Source organism: Pelophylax lessonae, assembly GCF_965119305.1.
Source record: "Pelophylax lessonae genome assembly, chromosome: 10".
NCBI lineage: Eukaryota > Metazoa > Chordata > Amphibia > Anura > Ranidae > Pelophylax > Pelophylax lessonae.
The window spans coordinates 110,565,122-110,591,237 of record NC_138777.1 but is presented as its reverse complement, the minus strand read 5'-3'; the positions used below and the strand labels follow the sequence as shown (position 1 = coordinate 110,591,237).

The following is a 26,116-nucleotide window of genomic DNA, read 5'->3' as shown; positions in this document are numbered from 1 at the left end:
CGCTTATGTCACGCATATAAGCTCACCATTCTGAGTTGTCCGTGATTCCATATTTGTATCAATTTGTATCAAAAGTGTGGCAGATGGGAAAGTCTGTCAATTATCTGCAGTTGGCTGCAAGCAATATTATGATTACCAGCACATGTCATCAATGTGAGGAGACAGTTAGGCCCTTTTCACACATATGGTCCGTTCAGTTCATCAGTTCAGTCACGTCAAAATCAAACCCTATAAATCTAGAGCCCTAGTAGACATATTGGCGCTGGATTTGAAGGCAAAATGTTTCAGTTTTTCATCCGTTTTTTTATTTTTTTCATCCGTTTTTTTTTTTTTTTTTAACATCCACTACCAATGAAAAAAACGTTGAAAAATGGACTGTTTGTCCGTTTTACATCCGTTTTTCGTCCAATCAGTTTTTTTGACGGATGAAAAATAGGGCGTTCATTCGTTCCAAAAAACCGACATTTACGGAAGCTGATAAAATCCGTTGTCAACCGTTTTTACATAGAGATGCATTGATGTCTTTTTCATCCGTCAACGGGTGGATGAAAAACGGACAAACGGACCGTATGTGTGAAAGGGGCCTTATGCTCCTAGTTGCACTGCCAAAGGATCTTTCAGCCCCTATACTGAGTCAGTCTCAGACTGCTCACATGAGAAATGATTGTGCAAAGTGCAGTATCCTATAGCAACCAATAAAGGGTTTTACTATAAGGACAAGTGAAATACTGCACCATGCTCTTTTTAATAAAGAATGGTTTCCCTTCTGTGCTAGTATAGACATAATGAAATCCTACTTATGAGTGTTTTTCTTTAGTTTAATCATCTTTTACACCCCCTTCTTCCTCCTTTTAATTTTTCTTTTTTTTCTCCTTAAGGTACCGATTATTAAATTGACCGATTCGTATACTGAAGTAAAAGTAGACATAAGTTTTAACGTGCAGAATGGGGTAAAAGCAGCCCAGCTTATCAGGGATTTTATTAAGGTTTGTATTGTCCTTAAAAATTTTAGATATGATCCAAATTAACGGTATGTGAAAATGTATGTGTGTGTGTGTGTGTGTGTGTGTGTGTGTGTGTGTGTGTGTGTGTGTGTGTGTGTGTATATATATATAGTATGTGTGTGTGTGTGTGTGTGTGTATATATATATATATATATATATGTGTATGTGTGTGTGTGTGTGTGTGTGTGTATGTGAATTAATATTTCTTAAACCTTTTATTCAAAGTTAATGTGGAATGTCTTTTCCCTCCAAAGGAACAGCAAAGACCATCACAACTTGTATCTTTTCTTTAGGAGACACCTCATTTTGCAAGAATTTTCCTTTGTTTAACCCCTCCCCATCTGTATATAAATGCCCTCCCATCTAGGAGTTCTTTTATACTTGCTCAGTGTTTGCAGCTGCAGCACCCTTTTGGAAATATCTCTTGCCATGGGGAGCTGCAGACTGGACAGGGGAGCCTGAAATCATGAGCATTTTGACCTTTGCACACCCTGCTTTGTTAAAATAGCAGTGGGGTTTGTTTTCTTCTAGTGCCTTTTGTGTGTTTTACTGTAAAAGTCAAATGCACATGGCCTTTCAGGACTTTCAGTGACCCTTAAGCCTAATGCACACAATGAGAAAATCAAATGAAAAATACTGCTTTTAAAACTATCGTACAATAATCACAGCTTTCGAGAGCTGATCAGGAGAGTTGATCCAAAATTTCCCAAAGGGTAAAACGGCAAAAATGTTCTTGTTTTATACAAGATCGTAGCGATTTTCATTTTTAATCTGTAAAGTATTCGTCTGAAAAATAATCAGAAGAGCAAGACCAAAACGATAGAATACTTTCAATTCAAGATATTACATCACTTCCACCGTTGTATTCTGTCGTATGAGAAATTTCATAAGTTGAGTAACCCTTTCATTTGCCATATGAGACTACCATGCAAAAACAACCGGACAATCATTAGGTTAATAATCTCGTGTGTACGAGGCTTTAGTGTTTTTAAGAGAATCGGATGTCTTTTGCTTCTCCTAATTTTGTATTTGAAATGGAAGATTATCTATTATCAACATTCTGGAATTTGAAAATCCTGGAAGTGTCTCTAGTTAGCAGTTGAGCATAGAATCCCCCAGTTTGTATACTGGTGTTACCTCTGCATCAGTCCTATGATAATTACTTTCCTTCTGTGTTTCAGGGACACAGGACTTCACCCCCCAGGTCAGGCCAGTTTATCTGGATTTTTTTGGACCTGAGCTGTGGCAGCTCACTTGACCTCTCTCTGAAAACTCAGTTTGAGTGTCTACAGTTGGCTGTGCTGAAAAGTTCTCTCTGCAGTGAATCTGCTGTCTGTAATGACAGTCCTTCTGTTTTTCCGTTAGCCCTGGACCCTGCTATTAATGCCATTTTATCTTGGGATTTCTTGCAGAGCTATCGAGACCAGAGCAGTGAAAGTTCCCTGTTCCCCTTCTCTGAAGACTCACTTTATGTGAGTGAAGTTTTGCGTTATTGGGGGATTTTTTTTCCCCTTTTGGTCTCCGAGTTTTTTTTGAGTGAATTTTACCACAGCAGATGTACTGTAGTAAGTTGGGTGCCGTGTGAGGAGGACATAAAATCTTTTTAGATTTCTTTTACTTTTTTCAAGTTTTGCAATGTTTTTTTTGCGCTATTTTTCTCTTTCGTTTATCGACGGACACAGCTCCTGATCTTCTTAACCATTGAGTTATACTGCCCCCTACAGCAGTGGTCCTCAGGGCCCACTAACAGGCCAGTTTTTAAGTATTACCTTGGGGAGATGCAGACTAGAGTACTGTAATCACTGAGCAGCAAATTTTATCACCTGTGATGTATTTCAGTTATCTTGCAAACCTGGCCTGTTAGTGGGCCCTGAGGACCACTGCCCTACAGGAGTAGGACACTAGGCAGAAAAATAAGTCTGGCTATGCCTATGGACAGTCCCATTGGGTATACTCCCTCTCTGCTATAGGTACTCTGCCTAGTCCAAAGTAATGACCTAGTTCCTTGCTGGGATCTTTGGTCCTGGCAATTTATTCTTTAGATTTTTTTTTCCCTCAGATCTACAATCAACTGCCAGACTGGGCGACGGGTTGGATAATCTAGATCCAGTGGTCAAGCCAGTCTGGCCAGTGAGCGCGTGCAGACCTCAGCTCTGCGCTAGGTCGACCATGACATAGCCCCACCAGACAGGGGCTGAGCCTGCGAGTTAAACGCCTAGCGAGGTCGCATATGACCGAGTCTTGGCCTAAGTCGCAGCGTTCCTCCTGGCAGACAGTACCCCCATTTCGATTGAGAGGAGGTTCTGTCTCGAGTTGCGCCTTCCTGGTATAGTAACTGTCTCCTACTGAAGGGTTTTGGGCTGGACGGGGGCCCCTCCATGGGACAGTCGGACCCCCGGGCTTCACCCGCTTCCCGTTAGGCTTCCTCCCTCATCGGTCTGGCGGTCCCTACCCACCCCCTCCTTCACTTGTGCTGGGGCTGTGGGGTCGTTTGGTCCACCTACCAGGGATAAGGCAGGATTGCTATGCTGGTGATTGTCGGGGGGGGGGGGTGGGGTGCGCTAGGGATCCTTTCAGGGTCCCCCATTTTGTTGTAGCCTGTGTTCCTAATGCACAGCGGGGAAGATTACCTTGGATCTGGAGACTACTAAGGGCAAGGACCCCTATCGTAGACGGTGGCTATCCTTCTCGGCTCATAAGTTGCTTTTTATTTTTTTTTTTTCATCCCTCAGGGTCGACTGAAAAGGGATCAAAGCCTTTCAGGGCCTCCTCTGATCCAAGTGAATGTAGTCTGGCAAGTCGAGAGCGGGCTTCTCATGACCCTCGGATAAGGCTCCTTTAAACATGAAGGTGCGCCCTCACCCGTATCTGGGGTGGGGGAACGTCTTCACTGGTTTCAGGAGTTGTCGACTTCCCTGGTACAAGACAAGTCGGTCCATGTCATACCACCATCCGGCTACAAGATCGAGTTTCGTTCTTACCCTCCGGAAAGGTTCTTTCCTTCCAACTTGCGCCTGTCCCCGGACCGCTTATAGGACCTTTTTGGGACATTGCAAGACCTGTTTCCTCAAGGGGTGATTGTCCCTGTTCCAACTTCGTAACATTTTCAGGAGTTTTACTCAAACTTGTTTTCAGTTCTGGGGAAGGAATGCAAGGTGTGGCCAATTCTGGACTTCAAGGTGGCAAACTGCTATGTGCGGGTGCAGAAGTTTAAGATTGAGTCCATTCGCACAATGGTGGCATTCCTGCATCAGGGCTATTTTCCTGCCTCTGTCGACAGCAAGGACACTTACCTTTACATTCCAATATGTGCCTATCACCAGTGCTTTCCCGCTTTGCCATGTGAGAAGAGCATTATCAGTTTGGCGTTACCCTTTGGTTTCGCCTCCGCTCCTCGGGTCTTCACCAAAGTGTTCGCTCCAGTGCTAGCATTGTTACGTCAGCGGGGGATTGCGGTACTGAGCTAATTGGATTACCCCCTTCTGCGTGCGGAGCCTCCGACTGCTCTGGTAGAAAATCTTAAAATGTATGGGTGGTTCCTGCGCTATCTGAGGTGGTGTATATTTTCCTTCTTACTGCAGCCCCACGGTGCTGGTACCAGAAACCAGTTTATATAGGTAAAAATAATTTGTATTTGTGGCGCGCTTCAGAAGTGAAAATACAAGTGCCTTATAAACTATTGTGAATCTGTATATAATCCTTGAATAAAACTGTGTTCTTATTTAGCTGAAAAATAGTGGGTCACTTAAAATTAAACCGTGATTACATATAATACAAAATATAAATAAATAATTAAATGGTTCCAATATGTCTCTATATATATCAAAAAGTGCTGGGTGCTTATGTTCCAAATAAAATGAATAACTATCCAATTGACTCAATATAAATATTTCTTCAAAATCAATCAAAGGTGCTCTGTGCTTTCTTCAATAAAAATTAATACAATACTGTGTTTCATAATGTCCATATACATAAATCCAAACGGTAAGGTGCAATACTATTCAATATCTTCAAAAGTGCTCTCATGCAAAGGAAAAGTGTTGTGACTTTCTACTTCCACCAGGTGTCACATCTAGGTGTTCTGGACTCTCACCTTAATGAGGTGTATATTGCGCCTATTATATACAACTTGGTCTCCGAATCGATAGTTGAGGGTTTTTTTTAAAACGTTCCGATATCCTGTTATGACCACGGGTGTTTCCTGTCTTGTCCGTGTCTGGGGGGTTATATGCTTTCTAGCGTCCTTGACTTCTTATCGTACCTCGGGCTCCCTGAGGAAGTCACGTGATGTGACGTAACGCGTAGGAGGAGCCGCCAGATTACCGGAAGTGACGTTGGAGATCGGAGCGAAGCGCTCCCAACGCTGTATTTGTATTATCTTGGCATACAAAATACCTGCTAAATGTAAGTGCAACTCGATTTTTTTAACAATAAACTGGTTTGATATACTACACCATGATGCCCCTTTGTGCTTACTGAGCCCGAGGTACGATAAGAAGTCAAGGACGCTAGAAAGCATATAACCCCCCAGACACGGACAAGACAGGAAACACCCGTGGTCATAACAGGATATCGGAACGTTTTAAAAAAAACCCTCAACTATCGATTCGGAGACCAAGTTGTATATAATAGGCGCAATATACACCTCATTAAGGTGAGAGTCCAGAACACCTAGATGTGACACCTGGTGGAAGTAGAAAGTCACAACACTTTTCCTTTGCATGAGAGCACTTTTGAAGATATTGAATAGTATTGCACCTTACCGTTTGGATTTATGTATATGGACATTATGAAACACAGTATTGTATTAATTTTTATTGAAGAAAGCACAGAGCACCTTTGATTGATTTTGAAGAAATATTTATATTGAGTCAATTGGATAGTTATTCATTTTATTTGGAACATAAGCACCCAGCACTTTTTGATATATATAGAGACATATTGGAACCATTTAATTATTTATTTATATTTTGTATTATATGTAATCACGGTTTAATTTTAAGTGACCCACTATTTTTCAGCTAAATAAGAACACAGTTTTATTCAAGGATTATATACAGATTCACAATAGTTTATAAGGCACTTGTATTTTCACTTCTGAAGCGCGCCACAAATACAAATTATTTTGCTCTGGTAGAAAACCTGGAGCTCACCGTACGAACTCTGAGGCAGTTTGGCCGGATTCTGAATTTTCAGAAGTCTGCTCTGGTTTTGCCCACAAAGGTGGACTATCTGGGTTTGACTCTGGACTCTGCCTTAGCCAGAGTGCTTCTTCCTCTAGACAAACTTCGGAAACTGCAGGCTGCACTTTGTCTTCTGCTGTCCAGCAGATGGTCATCCCTCGGGACTTGCGTGCGGGAGCTAGGCCTGATGGGGTCTACCTTCGAGGCGGTTCCGTTTGCACAGTTCCATACAAGGTCCCTGCAAAGGGAGATTTTGGGCAAATGGCACAAGAATCTGCAGTCTCTGGACAATTTGATCCGGCTGAGCTGGGGAATGAAAAGAATCCCGATATGGTGCCTTTGTTCTCCCGGATTTTGGCTGGGCTGCGGTCACCACGAATGCCAGCCTGTCTGGGTGGGGGAGCGTCCTCGGCAAGGATTGCGGAGTCCAGACTACCGATCAATGTCCTAGAACTCCGAGCAATCTGACTGTGCCTGGAACATTGAATAGATCGTGCCAATATGGTTTTAATATATTGTATAATAAAAGTTCATTAGGGTGACATGGCCAATGTCGGTTTTGTTTTATGGTTGAATTAGGTTTTTAATGGAGTATATAATGGTTACTCTAAACCAGGGATCCTCAAACTACGGCCCTCCAGCTGGCACTTGGCTCCCCCAATGCGGTCTCCGTTGCCACCTTGGGACCTCAATTTGGTGCTCTCAGTCCTCCAGAACCCTCCTTTTGAGAATCTTCTGGAGATTCTCTTGCTTACACTGTCTATAAAGGTGACCTTTTTGGGAGCTATCACTTCTAAGCACAGGGTGTCAGAATTGGCGGCGTTATCCTGTCCATCGTGCTTGGTGGTTCTTCGCCCCTTTCCGTCGTTCCTTCCATAGGTTGTCTCTGATTTCCATTTGAATGAAGACATTGTGTTACCTTCCCTGTACCTCAGACCGAAACATCCAAAGGAAACTAATTTGCATGCCCTGGATGTGGTTCGGGCAATTGGGGTGTACCTGGCAGCTACGTTTTTTTTTTTTTTTTTTAGAAAATCGGACTCAATATTTGTGCTCGCGGTTGGGCCTTGGAAAGGGTTGTCCGCTTCCTCTGTGACCATTTCCAGATGGATCAGACAGATGGTGATTCAGGCCTGTTCCATCAAAGGTCAGGTTCTTCCTTCCCCTCTGAAGCCGCATTCTACTTGGGCGCTCAGTGCCTCCTGGGCCTTCCATCATCAGGCGTCAGTGACACAGGTTTGCACAGGTGGGCTCCAGTTGTTTTGTTTGAGCTCCTGTTGCCTGGTTGGCTACTGTTTAGCCTGGGGTTTTTTCTTTTGCTGTTCCTACCCCTCATGTTTAACACTGCTTTGGGATGTCATAATGGTTAAGAAGATCAGGAGCTGTGTCCGTCAGTGAACGAAAGAGAAAATGGGATTTCTCTTTCGTTGACTGACAGACACAGCTCCATGTCTTCTAGACCATTGGTCCTCCTTTTTGGAGGTGCCTGTCCCTGGGGGGGTCCCGTGCAGCGTCACCATTTTGCCGTGGATTTTGTATTCCCGGCTTCGACGGCCATGTTTTAGGTTTCCCGATAGAGAATAACGGTGGCCATTTTCTTGTAATCTTGAGTGCAGTGATGTGCTGCGGGGGCCTCTAGTGCCAGTGTCTGTGCTTCCTCTTCCTTTTTCCATGGCGGTGTGGCAGACTGGCACTCTCCGCTTTGGGTGGTAAGTCTCTGGGGGTATACGATCCTTCCTCTGATGGATATAGATATGGATTTGGCTGCAGCGGACGAGAGTCAGCCCACTGGTCCTGCATCCATGCACGCTGAGTGCCCCAATAGTGAGGATGAGGAGTCGTCCTCTGCAGCCGCGCATGAAAAAGCTCTGGTGGAGGCCCTGATTGTGTCAGTCCAGGAAACTTTAAAGTTGGAAGACTCAGCGGTGACGCCGGTGCAGTTTGGCAGCCGCAAATCTTCCAAGGTGACAAAGGTGTTCCCCTTTCCTGCCTATTTTGACGAGATTGTCACTAGTCAGTGGGGTTCTCAAAAACGCAGTGGTCGGAATACCCAAGTGCTTTGCTAGGAGATCCCTTTTGAGGAGTCTCTTCTGAAGAAACTGATGGTCCCACCATCGGTGGACGCTCAGATTTCCAGGCTAAATAAGGCCACACTTTTGCCTTTGAAAAATTCTCCATCCTTTAAGGATCCCGTGGACAAGAGCTGATGCTCTGGTCTGTTACCTTTTCACCGTGGCTGGTTTAATTTTGAGACTGGTGTTTGCTATTACCTTGGTATCTCAGAGCTTAACGGAATGGGCAAAGATTTTAAGCCAGGATCTGGAAGAGAATCAACACCCTCCTGAGCTGGCAAATCAGTTGATCCAGGGGTTACAGTACATTTGTGATGCATCTTTGGATGCGGCCCCCTTGGCCAGCAGGGTATCTGTGACGGCGGTGATTCAATAAGGGTCTTATGGGAGGTAAGAGTACATTACTTCCACAGGTTGCTAAGGGCAAGGAACCTCGTCGTAAACGTGGTCCCTTTCTTAGCTCACAAGCGGCCCTTTCGTCTATCTGGATCGCAGGATAAGGGTTCGAGATCCACCCATAACTTTGCGGGAGGCTCCAAGAGAAATCTAAGAAATCGGCACTGACCCCCGTCCACCAAGCTGAAGTACTTGGGTCTGACGCTGCACTCAACGTCAGCCCGGGAGTTTCTTTCTAGGGCGAAACTTCTATAGCTACAGGATGCGGTTCGGCTCCATCGGTCATCGCTCAGGACTTGCATGCAAGTGCTGGGTCTGATGGTTTTCCACCTTTTTGAGGCGGTTCAGTTTGCGCAGTTCATATTAGAACTCTGCAAAGAGAGATTCTGACCAAATGGAACAAGGATCCCGTCTTTTGGACAATTTGATCCTGTTGAGTCTGGGTTAGAGGGAGTCTCTGCTATGGTGGCTCCGCTCCCCGTCGCTACATCTGGGGAAAATCCTTTCTTCCCCTGTATTGGACTCTGATCACCACGGATGCCAGTCTTTCCGGATGGGAAGGCGTCTTGGGAGTGTACTCGGCCCAAGGTGTTTGGACTCGAGAGGAGTCCAGGCTGCCGATCAACATCCTGGAAATTTGGGCGGTCAGACTTTCTGTCTCAATGGACGTATTGCCTCTGCAGATACCTGTTTCATTTGAAAGGTTCTGCAAGCAGCTTCTTTGTTTTTATTTTTTTTATTTTAAACTAGTTATAACGGACATTACACAAGAGTCACTATGACAAAGCAATACAAGCCTAAAGTGTCTTCGTACATAGTCACTTTGCAGATGATCAAGTAGTATGTTGAGTGCAACGATACATAGAAACGGAATGACACTAGTACATCATGAAGATTTGAAATGAATGGGAGTATAAGCTCCCTATATTGTGCAAGTGGCACAAAACCTCTATAACATGTAGTGAGGGAAGTTTCCTTTTGATCTTTTTTGTTCGGCTGGTTCACCTGTGTTGTGCCTGCCCTTCCCTTTTAGACTACTTGTGGATGTCCCCAGGTTTCTTACTATCCAGCTGGGTCTCGCAATGGATTATAGAGACGTTTTGTACTGTGTAAAATCCTTTATTCATTGACAAAATTCTGTATTTTGTGTTAATAATCCTCTAGATAAAAAAAATAATTTTACCATTGCAGTACAGGGTTACCATCACTTTAGGGGTAGTTATTTTTAAGTTTCCCTGTAATTCAGCTTTAGCAGTGAAACGCCCTGCAGCTCTTTATTTTGGCATGAGCTTCATCGTTCACATTTACCTTTCCAGGTGTTGTACTATAAGTCTGCGCAGCAGACTCAAGTGTGCCGTTGGACAGTGTACTTCCTTTACTTAGACATTAGGTGGCGATAAAGTAGTTCACTTTGTTTGAAAGTTTGTTACGAAGAACTGTTCATGATGCAAGTGTTTATTCACGACAATATTTTCAATGCCTTTAGGGAAGCATTGGTGATCTTGCTCTTTATCTATGTTTTTGCTTTCTTTTACAACATATGACCATATCCTAAAAAAAAAAAAAAAAAAAAAAAAAAAGAAAAAAAAATTACTTTTGCGTATTGGAGGGAGAAGTGCCATCGTTATATTTGTAAAGGCCCTTAATCATTGTGTTCTGTAAGGTACCTGATCCAACTCCCTTTGTAGCAAAACTAAATCCGAGAGATGCCCAATGACCTTGTGGTACCTACAGGGAATTTTCTTCAACTATTAAATGGCTGAGAGGTTTGTTATAAGGGTGTATAAGAGCATATAAGAACTGATCCAAAGTGATATTTGATCGCTCTTCTGAGGTCACGCCCCATTATTTTCTCTTTTTGTGGGCCAAGACGAGGCTTACCAGAACGATTCTGCTATGCCTGTGATTTATATGTAGCTAATATCTTCTGTATTGAAATTTTATACGTTACTAAACTATCACACTTAAATGTCACATTCTCTTTCCTTCTTGTGTTTTTAGAAATATCCAGTCCTTCCATACTTAGTGCTGGTTTTAAAGCAGTTTCTGTTACAAAGAGACCTTAATGAAGTGTTTACAGGGGGAATAGGCTCCTACAGCCTCTTTTTAATGGCTGTTAGTTTTCTTCAGGTAAGATATCCCACGTAGGTGTTAATGTGATGTATGTGTGTGTGTGTTAGCTTTTTGTTCACTAGGATTTAAAGCCATTTAGTGCCTGTAGCTTACAAAAAATCTATTCTGTGATGATTGTGGTTTGTGAAAATGTTATTCTGATTTGAATTATTTACTAGGAACATTTTGTCATCTTAAGGTATTTCTAAAGCTTTTCTTTTTCTTTTCCTCTAGTTGCATCCAAGAGAAGATGCCTGCAGCCCGGACGCCAACTATGGTGTTTTGTTAATAGAGTTTTTTGAGCTCTATGGGAGGCATTTTAACTACTTAAAAACTGGAATACGCATAAAAGATGGTGGCTCATATGTAGCTAAAGACGAGGTGCAAAAAAGTATGTTAGATGGGTACAGGCCATCCATGCTGTACATTGAGGATCCTCTGCAGCCTGGTAGGTGCATGGCTTTTATTACTGCACTTAACCAAATACGTTTATTTGCTTTTTTTCTCTCTGCATTTTCTTAAACAAAAGCTTGTGGCAGCATTAAATAAACCTGGAGTCTTTTTTTTTTTTTTTTTTTCTCCTTCTAGGCAATGATGTGGGTCGAAGTTCATATGGAGCCATGCAGGTGAAACAGGCCTTTGATTATGCATATGTTGTCTTAAGCCACGCAGTGTCACCTATAGCCAAGTATTACCCTAACAATGAATCTGAAAGGTAAGTGTCTTGTATATAGATAAATCAAGCCGAACAAACAAGGTTTATTGTCCAGAGCTGTCCCAAAAGTATTAGTATACAATGACCACATCTGTTATAGGTGCTCTTGAGAACTATGCATATGTTCCTTACTGTGGCCATGTGTATCAAACATTTCATGCAGTGTATTATATATAGATTTTTTTTCCCAGGTGGTTTGACTTATGTTCAGTAACCCTGTTCATTTTTCTATGTGCCTCCTTTTTTGTATATTTTTTTTTTTAAATTTAAAATCTTTGCATGAGGTGTGGTGGTACCCTGTTGCTCCATTTTGTTTGGGTCACTGTTAAGGCAGGTAATTGAACTGCACTGCTGTGGGTTAAAGCACCATCTTTTTGATTATTTCTGTTTTAAGCTAGAAGGGAGTATAATAACTTGCACACTATATAATGACCATCCCTTGCAAATTATGATTAAAGCTGTATTAGACCCTAAACCAAAAATGTCATGTTTTTAAGTTTACCAATCAGATATGGAGGCTGCATTATTTTTTTTTTTAGGTGTTTTCCCTTATAACACCTTCTGTATTAGATTGCCTCCACTCTGCATAAAGGAGCACAGGGGCACATTTGGGCAGTAGCATTGTCAGTCTGGGGTGGTGGGGTTGGGAAGGTGAGTGGTACTAGCAGATACACTTACAAATTGAAGCCAAACTCCAGCTTACACCTTATAGCAGTTACAGAAAACTGTTTTGGGTTTGTGTTTTTTTTTTCCTTTTAGGATAGATGTTTTTCATAGAAAAAAAAAAAAAGCTGATTATTGGAAGCACCCCTGTCGTTGGAAAAATGGTTTGTCTCATTGCTCTAACTGCAAGAGTGCTTGTTTCTTTTAAAAACCAACCTGCTGGCAGGATTGCTGGTGAAAAAGCCTAAAAAAGAAAATTAATGCATCTACACATCTAATATTTGGTCAACAGCAATGTTTACTTTTGGATTAAATACCACTTCCAAGTTTATATATGAGCTCTTTGAATGTTTAGTATGTACTGGAGCATTCAATAGTTGAGATCTCATAGAAATGTTTTTGGAAGCCATTGATTTCATTCTCCCAGGCAGCATTGGATTGGTTTGACATAATAGTCTCTATGTTAAAACCCAGCTCAACCAAAACATGAATTGTCCTAGGGAAGGCTTCGGGCTGCTGTTTTTTTTTTTTTTTTTTTTTTTTTTTTTTTTATATTGCGGTTTATTTTCCTACTGGGGGATATTTTCCTCCACTTCCTGTCTGCACTGGCTTTCTCTTCAGTTGGGTCACATACAAAGTAAAAACTTTATATTTTACAGACCCCAGTCTTTTCAAAACTTAAATGGCTCTATCATTAAATTAGTTTTACACCTTTTATACAAAGAAAATCAAAGCATAAAAAAATTCTTTGTCATTTCAAACTTTTAAATGTTAGACTTCATAGAGACATTTCTATAGGAAGACTCTTAGTTGTCAAGTCTGATGATTGATGGCCTTCCCATAGAAATTAAAAGGGAGTCTGTTGCGCATGCACAGCCAGATCAAGAGCTGTTCAGTCAAGAGGCCAAAGATCTTTGTGGATCATGGACAGGTAGGTGGTAGGCTTGCAGGTCTTGCTTTGGGAAGAGGAAGCGCTGCATTCTAAGGGCAACAAAAGTTATTCTATAAAATTGCAACCAAATCATTTAACTCTTATTGACTTGCACACAATAAAATGTTATATATATATATATATATATATATATATATATATATATATATACACACACACACACACACACACACACACACACACACACACACACACACACACACACGTAAAATGTTTGCTCAGGATAGTTTCAATATGCATGACAGTAAGCAGTGTATACATCTTTTACAGCATTTTAGGGCGTATTATTCGAGTAACTGAAGAAGTGGTGGCTTACAGAGACTGGATATCGAAGAAGTGGGGGCAGAAAAATAGATCTGAACCAGTATACAATGGTAATTCTTTTTCTTTTAGTTTATCCAATTTTAAAATGTATTTCTCATTTAAAATGTATCATCCATGTTATCCTTTCTGTTCTGCCGATTAAAAAAGCATGAAATTGTTTTAAAATTTGGTACATAGTGTTGTCAACCTACTTGATTGAAATTTACAGACACGAGACCCGAAATTTACAGACACAGCCACTTTTTTAATAAACCAAAAAGTAGTGTTGCACTAGTCATGTGCACACATAGTGTAATAAAACTCAAAATCAGTGTCCATACATGTTACAATGTCCATACATACAATCAATCAAATAGTGAATCCACGTGTCCAAAAGAATCTTGTGCAAAACTTAATTAGTACTTTCGTGATTCGACACTTTTTTACTGGCATTTCCAAAAGTTACTAAATTACAGTTTTAAGTTCAAATTTCAGTATGTAGGCTACAAAAAAGTACAAAAAGAGATTAGCAATGGTATTCAAGGGCGACATTAAGGCAAAAAACATATTTCTTTTTTTTATTTTCGGTTATAGTAAGTAGCTCAGGGACAGGACTCAGGAGGGCAAGAAATTAGAATGGGCGCACACACACACATGAAATTGACTCTCAGTGACACTGACATCACTGTGCAGCAGCACAGATGATCTCACCGACACAACACGTCCCCTCCTGAGTCATAGGGACAGTCTCGCCCCATGCCAGCTGGTTCCTTCAGTCCATTCCAGTCCAAACGGCACAGACAGTCCTGCTTCCAGCTTACCTTGCTGCAGTCCTGCAGACTTGCACACGAGGCTCCGGCTGCTCAGCTCCCTTGCACCATGACATCACATGACGGTGCTCAGGCTCCGCCAGACCCATCCCCCCCCCCCGCTGGCACTGCCTGAACATACTGTAGCAGGCACTGGGATGGTCTCAGTCGGCCCTGGACAGGAATTGTGCATGCACAGTTTTGAGCCGAGCGTCACAGCCATATTTTTTTACTGGCAACCTTTTCCTGTCACAAGCATTTAATGGCAGGAGAAAAGTGCCCATTTTTTATTGGCTGCCAGAGAAAATACTGGTGGTATGCAACACTGGGTGCATATGAAATCACAAGCAGAGTATAAAACCTTTGACATTTTCCTTGCAGTGGTGTAGTAGATGTGGCTAAAGACAGGGCAAGCTAGCCATATGCTATTCCTGCTTAATCAGCCCATATTTGAGCCATGGGTTGCCTTGCCAGCAGCTGTGGTTGCTGTGGCTTTTGGAATACAGTGGATTCCTCCACTTTTTCTGTTTTAGTGTGGATGGGGAAATCGTACAGATTTCTCTTTTGTTCATTGACGGACACAGCTCCTGATCTTCTTGACCATAGGGTTATACTAGGCAGGAAAAACATGAGTACGACTGTGGGCAGTCCCATATGAGGTCCCTGCAAAGGGAGATTCTGGTCAAATGGGACAAGACTCCGCAGTCTGTGGACAATCAATCCGATCCGGCTGAGCCCGGGGAACAAAGGAGTCTCTGATATGGTGGCTTCGTTCTCCGGCTCTTTGGCTGGGCAAATCCTTCCTCCTCTTGTATTGGACAGTGGTGACCACGGATGCCAGCCTATCTGGCTTGGGAGGTGTCCTCGGCAAGAATTCTACTCAAGATCTGGACACTGGACGAGTCCAGACTACCGATCAACGTTTTGGAACTCTGAGCGATCAGACTGTGCCTGGACCCTTGGGCGAATCGCCTTCAGCGGGATGTCCAGTGCGCATTCAATCGGACAATGCCACGGCCGTGGCTTATGTCAATCACCAAGAAGGCACAAAGTGTCCTGGCGGCTCCGGAGGTAGCCGGCATTCTAAGGTGAGCATTACAATTCGTTCCAGCCCTCTCCGCCGTATGCATTCCCAGGGTGGTAAACTGGCAGGCGGATTACCTCAGTCGGCAGGCGTTGGACCAAGCTGAGTGGTCCCTTCTCCTGGAGGTGTTTCATCAGTTGTGTCTCCAGTGGGGCATTCCTGAGGTGGATCTGTTGGCTCAACAGAATGGTGCAAAGGTTTGTGGCTCACTCACGGGATCCTCTGGCAGATGCCACATATAGGCTGGTGGCCCCGTGGGGTCAGTATCGTTTGATTTACGCCTTCCTCCTGTCATGCTTCTGCCAAGACTTCTACACAGGGTCTAGGCAGAAGGGATTCCGGTTTTCTTAGTGGCTCGGGACTGGCCTCACCGGGCTTGGTAAGCCGATCTGGTGCGGCTGGTCGCCGACGTTCTTTGGAAGCTTCCTCTCAGGGAGGATCTGCTGTCCCAAGGACCAATCTTCCATCCTGCTTTACAGTTGCTGGCTTTGACAGTTTGGCTGTTGAACACCAGGTGTTGATGGATAGAGGTTTATCTGAGCCAGTGATTCCATCGCTGGTAAAAGCTAGATCATCTATTTCTAGGAAGATCTACCACAGAATGTGGAAGACCTACACTGTGTGGTGTGAGTCTATTGGTGTTCATCCTCGCTCTTTCTCCTTGGCTCAGATTTTGACCTTCCTTCAGCGGGAGGTTAAAAAGAAATTGGCCTTGAATACCATCAAGGGCCAGGTGTCTTCCTTGGCGGTCTTCTTCCGACGACCCTTGGCCACACGCTTCCTTGTGTGTACCTTTTCTAAAGGGGGCTGACATTTAGTTCGTCCAGTGCAGTCTCCGTTGCCGCCTTGGGAACTAAATTTGGTGCTCTCAGTCCTCCAGAAACCTCCTTTTGAGAATCTTCGGGAGATTCACTTACGTGGTCTCAGAAGGTGTCATTTTTGGTGGCTATTACCTCTTGTGTGCAGGGTGTATGAATTGGCGAGTTATCCTGTCATTCACCTTATTTGGTGACTCGCAGAGATAAGGTGGTTCTTCACCCCTGTCCATAGTTCCTCCCAAAGGTTGTCTCTGATTTTCGTATGCATGAAGACATTTTATTGCCTTCCCTGTGTCCCAGGCCAAAACATCCGAAGGAAATTGCCTTGCATGCCTTGGATGTGGTCTGGGAATTTAGGGTGTACCTGGCAGGTCTGGGAATTTAGGGTGTACCTGGCAGCTACGGAGTCTTTTAGGAAGTCAGATTCACTATTTGTGATCACGGATGGGCCTCGGAAAGGGTTGTCATCTTCCTCAGCGACCATATCCACATGGATCAGACAGACAAAAAAAAAAAGATTTTGCAGGCTGCTGTGTAGAGGACTTGATCCTCTTTGAGGGTGAATTTTTGTTCAGGTGGGCTCCAGGTTGGTTGAGCTCCTGTTGCCTGGTTGGCTACTGGTTTTAGCCTGGGGAATTTTTTTTTTTTTTTTTTGCTGTTCCCACCCCTCATGTTTAACACTGCTTTGGGACGTCCCAGTGGTTATGAAGATCAGGAGCTGTATCCGTTAATCAACGAACGAGAAAATGTGATTTTTGACTTACCGTAACATCCGTTTCTCTGATGTCCGTTAATGGACACAGCACCCACCCCTCTGGAGTTGTAATTCTTATGACACTGCTTGTAACAAAACTGAGTACCTATAGCAGGGAGAGGGAGTCGATACCTTGGGACTGCCCATAGGCAGAGCCAGATTCTTTTTCTGCCTAGTGTCCTACTTCTGTAGGGGGCAGTATAACCCAATGGTTATGAAGATCAGGAGCTTTTTCCGTCAATGAACATCAGAGAAATTAATTTTACATTATGTAAAAATCCCAATTTCTTTTTCTCCTGTTCAGCCGAAGGACTGACGAGAAATTCATATGTCCATGGTGGGTTTCAGATAAGGGAGACCAACCTAAAACATATAGCAAATGTTTTACTCTGTTACCCCACTTAGACTTTATATTCTCAGAACAGGGGGGGATAAGACTCCCAAGCAGCTATACAGGGTTAACCACACAAGTTACTATCTGCTTATACAATCTCCTTTTAGATCTGACCAACTACAGGGCCTTCACGATTGGATATAAATTGTTTTAATGCTTTAGGTAGGTCCTCCTATTACAATGTTTTGGCAATCCTACAGTAGATTATTTAGATTATACAGTCTGATTGTAATGCATATGGTGTTCATACCCAGTAAAAGAACAAACAAAATGTTACAATTCTGTGTTATGTAGAAAAACAAGGAGTGCAGATATTATTAAGGGTCAACGTCTTTTCAGATATAACCTGTTAGGAGAATGTTTTGATTACTGAAACGGTCACTTGAAATATGTCAGGGTTTCCCGGGTCGTATTTTCATCTTTAGAAGTTGGGGTAAATTAAGTAGTTTGTTGCATCTGGTAAGGCAAGGTTGAATTATTGATCTTGCCTTACACAGATTCGACAAATGTGCGAATAAAGATCTTGTAGTTGAGTTGATTATCAGGCAGATTATTAGTGCCTTATTTATGGGTTGCCTGTCTAAAGATAGGACGTGTAGTTTTTGAATGCTATGTCTAATTTTACATGCATGTAAGGATTATTTTATTTTTTTTTTTGCTTTTAACCATGTCTAGGCAATGATGTTACCTTAATAGTGGATGTGCATCATTTAGACAAATGTAACAACAATGTGTCTGGTCAGAATACCCCTCCTGGACAAGTCAAGAATAATACCTCGGAAACTCTTGGGAAACACTCCTCCAATTCATCTGGACCTTTGTCTTCCTCTTCTTCCACCCTATCCAGCTCCAGCGATGTGGTAAGTCATGCAACATTTGATTGAGTCTTGGCAATCCATGTTATGTATTTGCATGGTAGTTAAGTAAAATATAAACTGGTACCTTACTATTAAATTCTCTGTAACTAAGATTAATGCATTGAACTAAAGACTTTGTTGAGAGCATGAGGCATTAGTCTTTGTCAGTACTTTGAACTATATTTTGCTGATCAGACCAATGTTTCCTTTAAAAGGGGTTTCCACTTTCAAATAGGTTTGTTTATCTAGCCCAAATAGGATAGAATTTTAGATTCCACTACCAATTGTTTTGTCCTGTTCTAAAGCTGTGGATAACAGTGACAATTAGGTTTGCTTTACTCCCTGATTCAGTCAGTCATTTTCAGTTTTTTTTTTTTTTTAAAACTTGCTGTAGATATGATCATTGCCCATTAATGGCATCTGGTAGCTTGACTCCCTGCCTCAATAAAATGTAAACATGTACTTTTGAACCGATCATGTGTGTGTAAAATCTGGCTAATAGGCAATCCTTAAGGTAGCCAGCTCCTACTTCTATGTTTGACCACTGTTTAATGCCTGGTAATGGCAAAATCAGAAGTTTTTGTTCTCACTTCTTTAGGAAACCTTGCTTTCTGTGATATTTTTTATTTTTTTCTGATTCTTGCCACTCTCTAGGTTAACAAGGGTGTGTAAAAATAGGCCCCTAAAGCAGTATTTAAACCCAAAGTTAAAAATGTAATGTATTGCAGCATACTAATCATTAGTTTCTCTATCATTCATAAACCGATGCAGCTCTATCTAGTCAGAGACTATATGGTTATGCTCCTCCTATCATGAATTGGCACTAGGCAGGAAAAAAGCTTAACCACACCCATGGGAGCTGTCCCTGCAGGCATAACCCCACACACCCTGCTAGCATCAGTTTGTTTCTGCCTAGTTTAAGGAATAGGACCTAGCTTCCTACTGGGACCTCGGTCTTGGCTATTATAGGAAAGCTTGTTAGTTTGATTGTTTTTAGAATAATGCCCACCTGGTACTGTGGTATGGTGAGTAAATTGCCCCCCCCCCAACAAAAAAAAAACCCTGGCGGTCTAGGGGCGCATGTGGGCTCTTCCCTGGAATAGTTGGACCTTAGGGGTTCCCTTGGCACCTCGGAGGACTAGTCCTGTGTACCCTCCGGAATTTCCCCTATGGGGGGGGTGACTTGTCCTGTGTGGGCCCCTGAGCAGGGACCTTCCAATGCCTATTGTTCTGGGCCCCCTTTTGGGGGTCCTGGAGACTGCATGGTGCGCTGTGGGGGCCGCTATTTTGCTGTGGATCATGATTTTTATATTGCCATTAGTTTATATGGGCAGCCATTTTCTATAATTCCCCTATTGAGAATGCATGAGCAGCCATTTTCCTGAGGTCCATAGGCTGAAAAGGCATGCGGCATGGTTGTTTGAAATATAGAGGGCTGAGTTTTTTCTCTTCCTGTATGGTTAGTGTCAGTTTCTTTTTTGCATAGATCGTGCTGGAAGTCTTCTCTATGGTCTGGTAACGTTTTTCCTGGGGTACCCTGTGGGTTTTTCTTCATTCACTCTGCTATTATCTTATAACCAGGAATTGTGAGCCCGCATAGCGGTGGGACCGTGTTTTTGGCGGTCTTAAGAGACACTGCCAAATTATTTTAAAAAGTGTAACATTGAGTCCCAGGATAATATTTCACCTGCAGACCCCCTGGGAGCGATTGTGGGACCTTCTGATTCTCAGATTTAGTCAGAGATTTTTTTTTGCAAAAATTGATATCTAAGGTAGATTGTCATTGCTAGTGCTACCAGCCGCAAACGCCCTCCTCCCTCACCTCCATCTGCAGGGTCTTTGAACTCTGAGATAGATATGGACGCCACAGACCACCCTGAGGGGTCAGTGTCACATTCTTCCTCATCAGCCGCAGCGCGGTAATGCTATCTGGGTACGCAGGTGTCTTTTGACTCCCGCAATTCCCGTAAATCGGGCTAGGTGTTCCCTTGCCCAGAATGGTTTCATACTATTGTGGATGAACAACGGCGGCGCATTAAGCACAGGTTAGTGGTGCCTAAGTGTTGTGCACGCTGTTACCCCTTTGAGGAGGCAGTGTCCACTAGGTGGGCTGTACCACCAAAATTGGATCCCCCCCCCATGTCCAGGTTGAATAAATCGACTCTGGTACCGATGGAAGAGTCTCCAACTTCTGCGGACCCCGTGGATAGATGGGTGGAATCCTTGTCCCGCCATTTACATGTGGTGGGTCACATATTAAATACTACCTTTGTGAATGTTTTGGTAGCGCAGACTGCTACAGAATGGGTGAAGTTATTTAAAAGTAACTTGGAAGCTGAACGGCTCCCCCCTGCGGTGTTGGAACTACTGGACCAGTTGGCTCAGGCCCTAGTGTTTGTGTGATACGTCCCTGGATTCAGCCCCGTTGGTGGCCAGGGCATCGGCAGTGGGCATTGCTATTAAGTGCATGGTGTGACTGAAAAGCTGGTCGGAAGACCAGGCTTCTAAAAAGGCCTGGACTGATCTGCCCTTAGGGGAGAGGCTGTTTGGATCCTCTCTGGGCGAGTTGATTAAAGGTATCACGGGGGTAAGAGCACTCATCTTCCCCAAACATGTAAGGGCAAGGCACCACGTCCTAGGCGGGAGCCTTCCTTTAATGCTCATAAATGTCTTTTTCCTGCCTCCGGGTCACAAGAAAAAGGTAAATCCTTTTAGGTCTTCTGGGAGGTTCCAAGAAGCCGTTTTTGGGGAAAGCAAACCCTGGTCAATCTGGACCTGCAGACAAGTCCTCGTCTGCATGAAGAGGCGCTCTCACCCGATTCTCGGGTGGAGGGACGTCTGTTTCTTTCTGGAACCCTGGACCTCCTTGATTAAGAACAAAGGGGTTCACAAACTGATCCGATCTGGGTACAAGATCGAATTCCGGGCTCGCCTGTCAGAAAGGCTCTTCCCCGTCCAATCTTCAACAATCCTCAGTCCGGTTAAGGGACTTGCGAGGGGCATTACATGATTTTCTGTCGCAAGGAGTGATTGTACTGGTTCTTTTTCAGGAACGTTTTCAACTGTTCTATTTAAACCTCTTCACCATGCCCAGGAAGGAAGGCAAGGTGCGTCCCATCCTGGATCTCAAGGCCCTGAACCACTTTGTGCGGGTACAGAAGTTTCGCATGGAATCCATCTGCACGGTGGTGGCGTCGCTGCACCAGGGAGGCTTCTTAGCCTCCATAGATATCAAGGACGCATATCTACACATCCCTATTTACGCTGCACACCAGAGGTTTCTTCGCTTTGCCGTCTCAGAGGAGCATTATCAATTTGTGGCGTTATCCTCTGGTCTCGCCTCAGCTCCCAGAGTGTTTACCAAGGTCTTGGCACCGGTATTATCATTGCTGCGCCAGCGGAGGATTGGGATACTGGGGTACCTAGACGATCTCCTGTTAAGAGCGGACTCTCCTTCAGTCTTATTGGGGTATCGGACGGTCACTGTCAAAACTTTGCAGGATTTCGGTTGGAACGTCAATTACAAGAAATCTGCGGTGACACCTGTCTTGAGACTGGATTATCTGGGCTTGACTCCGGATTCGGCATTGGCCAAGGTGTTTCTTCCCCCAGACAAGCTGCAAAAGTTGCAGGGATGATCGGGTTGTTGACAATCTGTCCTTTCTGCGAACTTGCATGTGGGTCCTCTCAGGGAAGATTTGTTGTCTCAAGGTCCAATCTTCCATCCTGCTTTTCAGTCACTGGCTTTATTGGCATGGCTGTTGAAAGCCCGGTGTTGAGAGATAGAGGTCTTTCTGACTCTGTGATTCCTATGCTGTTGAAGGCTAGGAAGTCGACTTCTAAGTGGAAGATAAATAATCGTACGTGAAAATCATATATTTCATGGTATGAATCACTGAAGGTGCACCCTAGCTCGTTTGATAGCTAGGGTCTTGCCCTTTCTGCAGAAAGGATTTGAACAGCGGTTGGCTTTGGGCACTATCAAAGGCCAAGTGTTGGCTTTGGCTACATATTTCCAACGCCCGTTAGCTATGCATGCTTTGGTTCGTACCTTTTTTATACAGGGAGTGCTCCATATGGCTCCTCCGAAAAGGTCTCCGTCACCTCCGTGGGACCTCAATCTGGTATCTGTTTTTCAAAAGCCTCCTTTTGAGAACATTCTGGAGATTTCTCTGTTTTTGTTGTCTCAGAAGGTTGCCTTCTTGGTAGCTTTCACTTCCGCTGGCAGAGTATCTGAACTGGCGGCGTTGTCCTGCCATTCACCTTATCTGGTGATGCACAGGGATAAAGTGGTACTTAGACCTAATCAGTCGTTTCTAAGGTTGTTTCTAATTTTCATCTGAAGCCATTGTGTTGACTTCACTCTGCCCTAAGCCCAAACATTCTAAGGAATTTGCGTTGCACTCTTTGGATGTGGTTCGAACGATCAGGGTCTATCTGGAGACCACTGAGTCTTAGAAAATTGGATGCTCTTTTTAACCTTACCGAAAAATCTCGTAAGGGATTGGCTGTGTCTGCGGCGACCATATCTAGATGGATCAGGTAAACGGTAGTTCAGGCTTATTCACTGAGGGGTCAGGTTCCTCCTTTCCCGGTGAAGGGACATTCTACGAGAGCGCTGAGTGCCCCTTGAGCTTTTCGCCATCAGGCGTTGGTGCTGCAAGTCTGCAAGGCGGCAACTTGGTCGTCTGTGCATACATTTACAAAATTCTACAAAGTTGATGTGTTGGCATCTTCGATTGCTTCCTTTGGCCGCAAGGTTTTGTAGGCTGCTGTTTGAATGTTTTTTTGTTTCTCTTTGAGGGTGTATTGTGTTTTCAGGGTGAGCTCCAGTTGTTCCTGGTTGAGCTCCATGTTAACTGGTTGGCCAAGTTTAGCCTTTGGGAAGTTACGTTTCCGTTTGCGTTGTCTTTCCACCCCTCATGAATATACTGCTTTTGGACATCCCTAGAATAGTCTCTGATTAGATGAAGCTGCGTCTGTAGATGGAACGATACAGAGAACTGGATTTTACAGTGGTTTTTTTTCTTCATGATTTTTCCCCTTTTTCATCTGGTGATCTGGTCATTGACACACCACCTGTATTTTACAGACCCCACTCTGGATGGAGGGGGCAGATTTTTACAGAAGCATTGCTAGTCTGTGGGGGAAGGACGTGGTTAGATTGTACTAGTAGATTTAAATACAGAAACAAACTGAAGCTGAATTCCAGCTATTACTCTATAATCTGTTACAGCAAACTGTTTTTTTTTTCTTCCCCTTTTGGGGTAAGTCCCCGTTCACACTGGGGCGAACTGTGAGGCGACCTGGTCGCCTCACAGGTTGCCGTAGGTCGCCTTCCATAGAGAAGCTGCGGGCCCGTTCTAATAGGAGTGACACAAGTCGCTCCGACTTAGAAAAAGGGTCCGGAGCTTCTTTGGGGCGACCCGGAGCGACCATCGTAGACTGAAATGTTATGAAGTCCGTGCCGGCCGCTCCGAGGTCGTGGCGCGCTGCTCGCACCGCGACCTCGGAGGTAGCCCCGGGAAGTCGGATCGCCCCAGTGTGAACGGGGCCTAAAGGTTTTACTGTAAAAAAAAAAAAAAAGTAAAAGCTGATCATTTTAGCACCTCTGTTTGTGTTAAATGGTTTGTCTTATCCCTGTAATTATCTGAGAGCTTTTCTGTTGAAAACACTTACTGGCTGGATCATCAGATAAAAATAGGATATACTGCTGTCCTAGGGTGCCCCCTGTGCTCATTTATCCAGGGTAGAGGTCAATCTAATACAGGTGTGTTAGTGGCCAGATACACATGTGGAAAATGGCCAAACAAAAAAAAAAAGGAAAACTAATGCAGCCATCACATCTAATGATCAGCTGCAATATGTTACTTTTTAAGTTTTGGGTTTATTACTGCTTTTAATAACATTTATTTGGAAGGCATGTCTGTGGCAACAGATCCTTGGCTGCTTCACTCGTCTATATTTAAGTCTCCGCACCAGGGAAACCTTGTTTTTGTTCTCTCCAAATTTTAGAAATTGTTTTTTTTTTTTTTATATTTATCTGTTTCAAATATGTTTAGTTATCAGTCTTGGCTAGTCTGGCACCTATTGATCGGATTTTTATTACCAGAAAACTGGCAACTTCTTCAGATCTGAAAGCATTATTAGCTTGGTGCTAAGAATTGCTGGAAAAAAAATTACCTGTTCAGAAAAAAACTTAAGCAGAACATTCAGAGATCAAAATTTGGCCAGTTCATCAGTGCTGTACTGCCCATGCTCTTCATAAGTTGATGGTTTGATAAACTTCTGTCAAAGGGACATGCTGGCAATGTCTTGTTGATCCACAGGTTTGCTGTCAAACAAGTGTCCCAAGAAACATGATTGTCCTAGACACCTTATTTGGGTGGATAGCTAGCACAATCGAGCCCGTTGTCAAATTATTTCCTCAGGATAACCTCAATTAGATTAATAGATTTTCTTTTGTACCTAATTCTCCTGAAAATGTGTAAATATTTCAGTTTGTCTTCAGGACAATAATTTGTGTACATTCAAACTGGACTTTAACCTCCCACCCTGAACACCACAAAGAAAAGTCCAAAGGGACTTGTCTTCTTTTGTGGACATTTATCACCCGAGTGAATGCCCTCTGCCTTTTTGTCAAACGTAATAGTCTCCTGGTCTGAGAAAGTTCTTGCTTTACGCTTTAGCAAGCTATTCTGCGGTCAGTTTACAAATTCTTTGCTAAATACTAGAGCCTGAATATAGTCTACGAAGATCCTTCATTCTTATGGGGTTCAAGTGCTATTGTATATTCCAATCTGATGTATTTTTCTCTTTAATGGTCACTAGGGGACTGTCTTCGGGCTACATAGCAAATGCTTATTTCATTATTGGCATTTCCATGACCCAATCGTGCAATACTTTCTTCTGGCCTTATTGTTAGTTTAACCACTTTACCACCGGAGGATTTTGCTGTCTTCCGTCCAGGCCACTTTTTGCGATTCGGCGCTGTGCGACTTCAACTGACAATTGCGCGGTCGTGCGACGCCGTACCCAAACGAAATTTACGTCCTTTTTTTCCCACAAACAGAGCTTTCTTTTGGTGGTATTTGATCACCTGTGCGATTTTTACTTTTTGCGCTATAAACAAAAAAAGAGCGTTTATTTTGAAAAAATAACAATATTTTTAACATTTTTTTTATATGAAATTCCCCCCCAAAAAGATGTAAAAACCATTTTTTTTTTTAAATTTTTGGCCAATTTGTTTTATGCTACATATGTTTGGTAAAAAAAATCGCAATAAGCGTATTTTGATTGGTTTGCGCAAAAGTTATTGCGTTTACTAACAAAGGGAAAGATTTCTGTCATTTTTGGTGTTTTTTTTTTTTAACGCGTAATGGCGGCGATCTGCGATTTTTTTTTTTTGCGGGACTGCGACATTGCGGCGGACAGACCGGACCCTTGACTGACATTTTTGACACTTTTGGGGGTACCAGTGACATTACTGCAGTAATCAGTGCTATAAATATGCACTGTTACTGTAAAAATGACACTGGCAGGGAAGGGGTTAATTTTATTGGAGAGGGAAGGGTTAATGTATGCCTGGTGCTTACTGACGTGTAGGGGGGGAGGTGACTGTGAGTCATGGACAGATCGGATGTCCAGCTATGCTGAACAGTCCGATCTGTCACTCCCTGTCACTATGGAGATCCGCCCGCTGTGTTTACACACAGCGGGCGGACCTCCAGACTCGATCCCCGACGATCGGGTAAGAGCAGCGGCGATCGCCGCTGCTCCTCCCCTGGCCCGACTCCCGCTGTGAATGAAAACAGCGGGAGCGAGCCTCCGGCGGCGCGCAAGCGCCGCCCAGAAGGGGGAGTGTCCAGTCACGTTAATACTACGTGGCTGGACGATAACGAACCACTCTGCCGCAGTAGTATTACTGTGAGCGGTCGTAGAGTGGTTAATTTGATTCAAGCATTGCATTTTAGCAGTTCTGTTTAGTAATGTTTGGAATG

The 26,116-nt window shown here is 43.5% G+C and overlaps 1 protein-coding gene across 2 annotated transcripts in view; it reads left to right on the top strand.

Moving 5' to 3' along the window:
* TENT4B (terminal nucleotidyltransferase 4B) overlaps positions 1-26,116 on the top strand; it is a 134,694-nt gene that overhangs the window by 71,515 nt on the left and 37,063 nt on the right. For both annotated transcript variants that reach the window (XM_082270885.1, XM_082270886.1), the window contains exons 5-10: positions 879-986; positions 10,657-10,785; positions 11,002-11,215; positions 11,356-11,482; positions 13,368-13,471; positions 17,935-18,119. In XM_082270885.1, the coding sequence (XP_082127011.1) occupies positions 879-986; positions 10,657-10,785; positions 11,002-11,215; positions 11,356-11,482; positions 13,368-13,471; positions 17,935-18,119 (867 nt within the window). The remainder of the gene's footprint in view (positions 1-878; positions 987-10,656; positions 10,786-11,001; positions 11,216-11,355; positions 11,483-13,367; positions 13,472-17,934; positions 18,120-26,116) is intronic.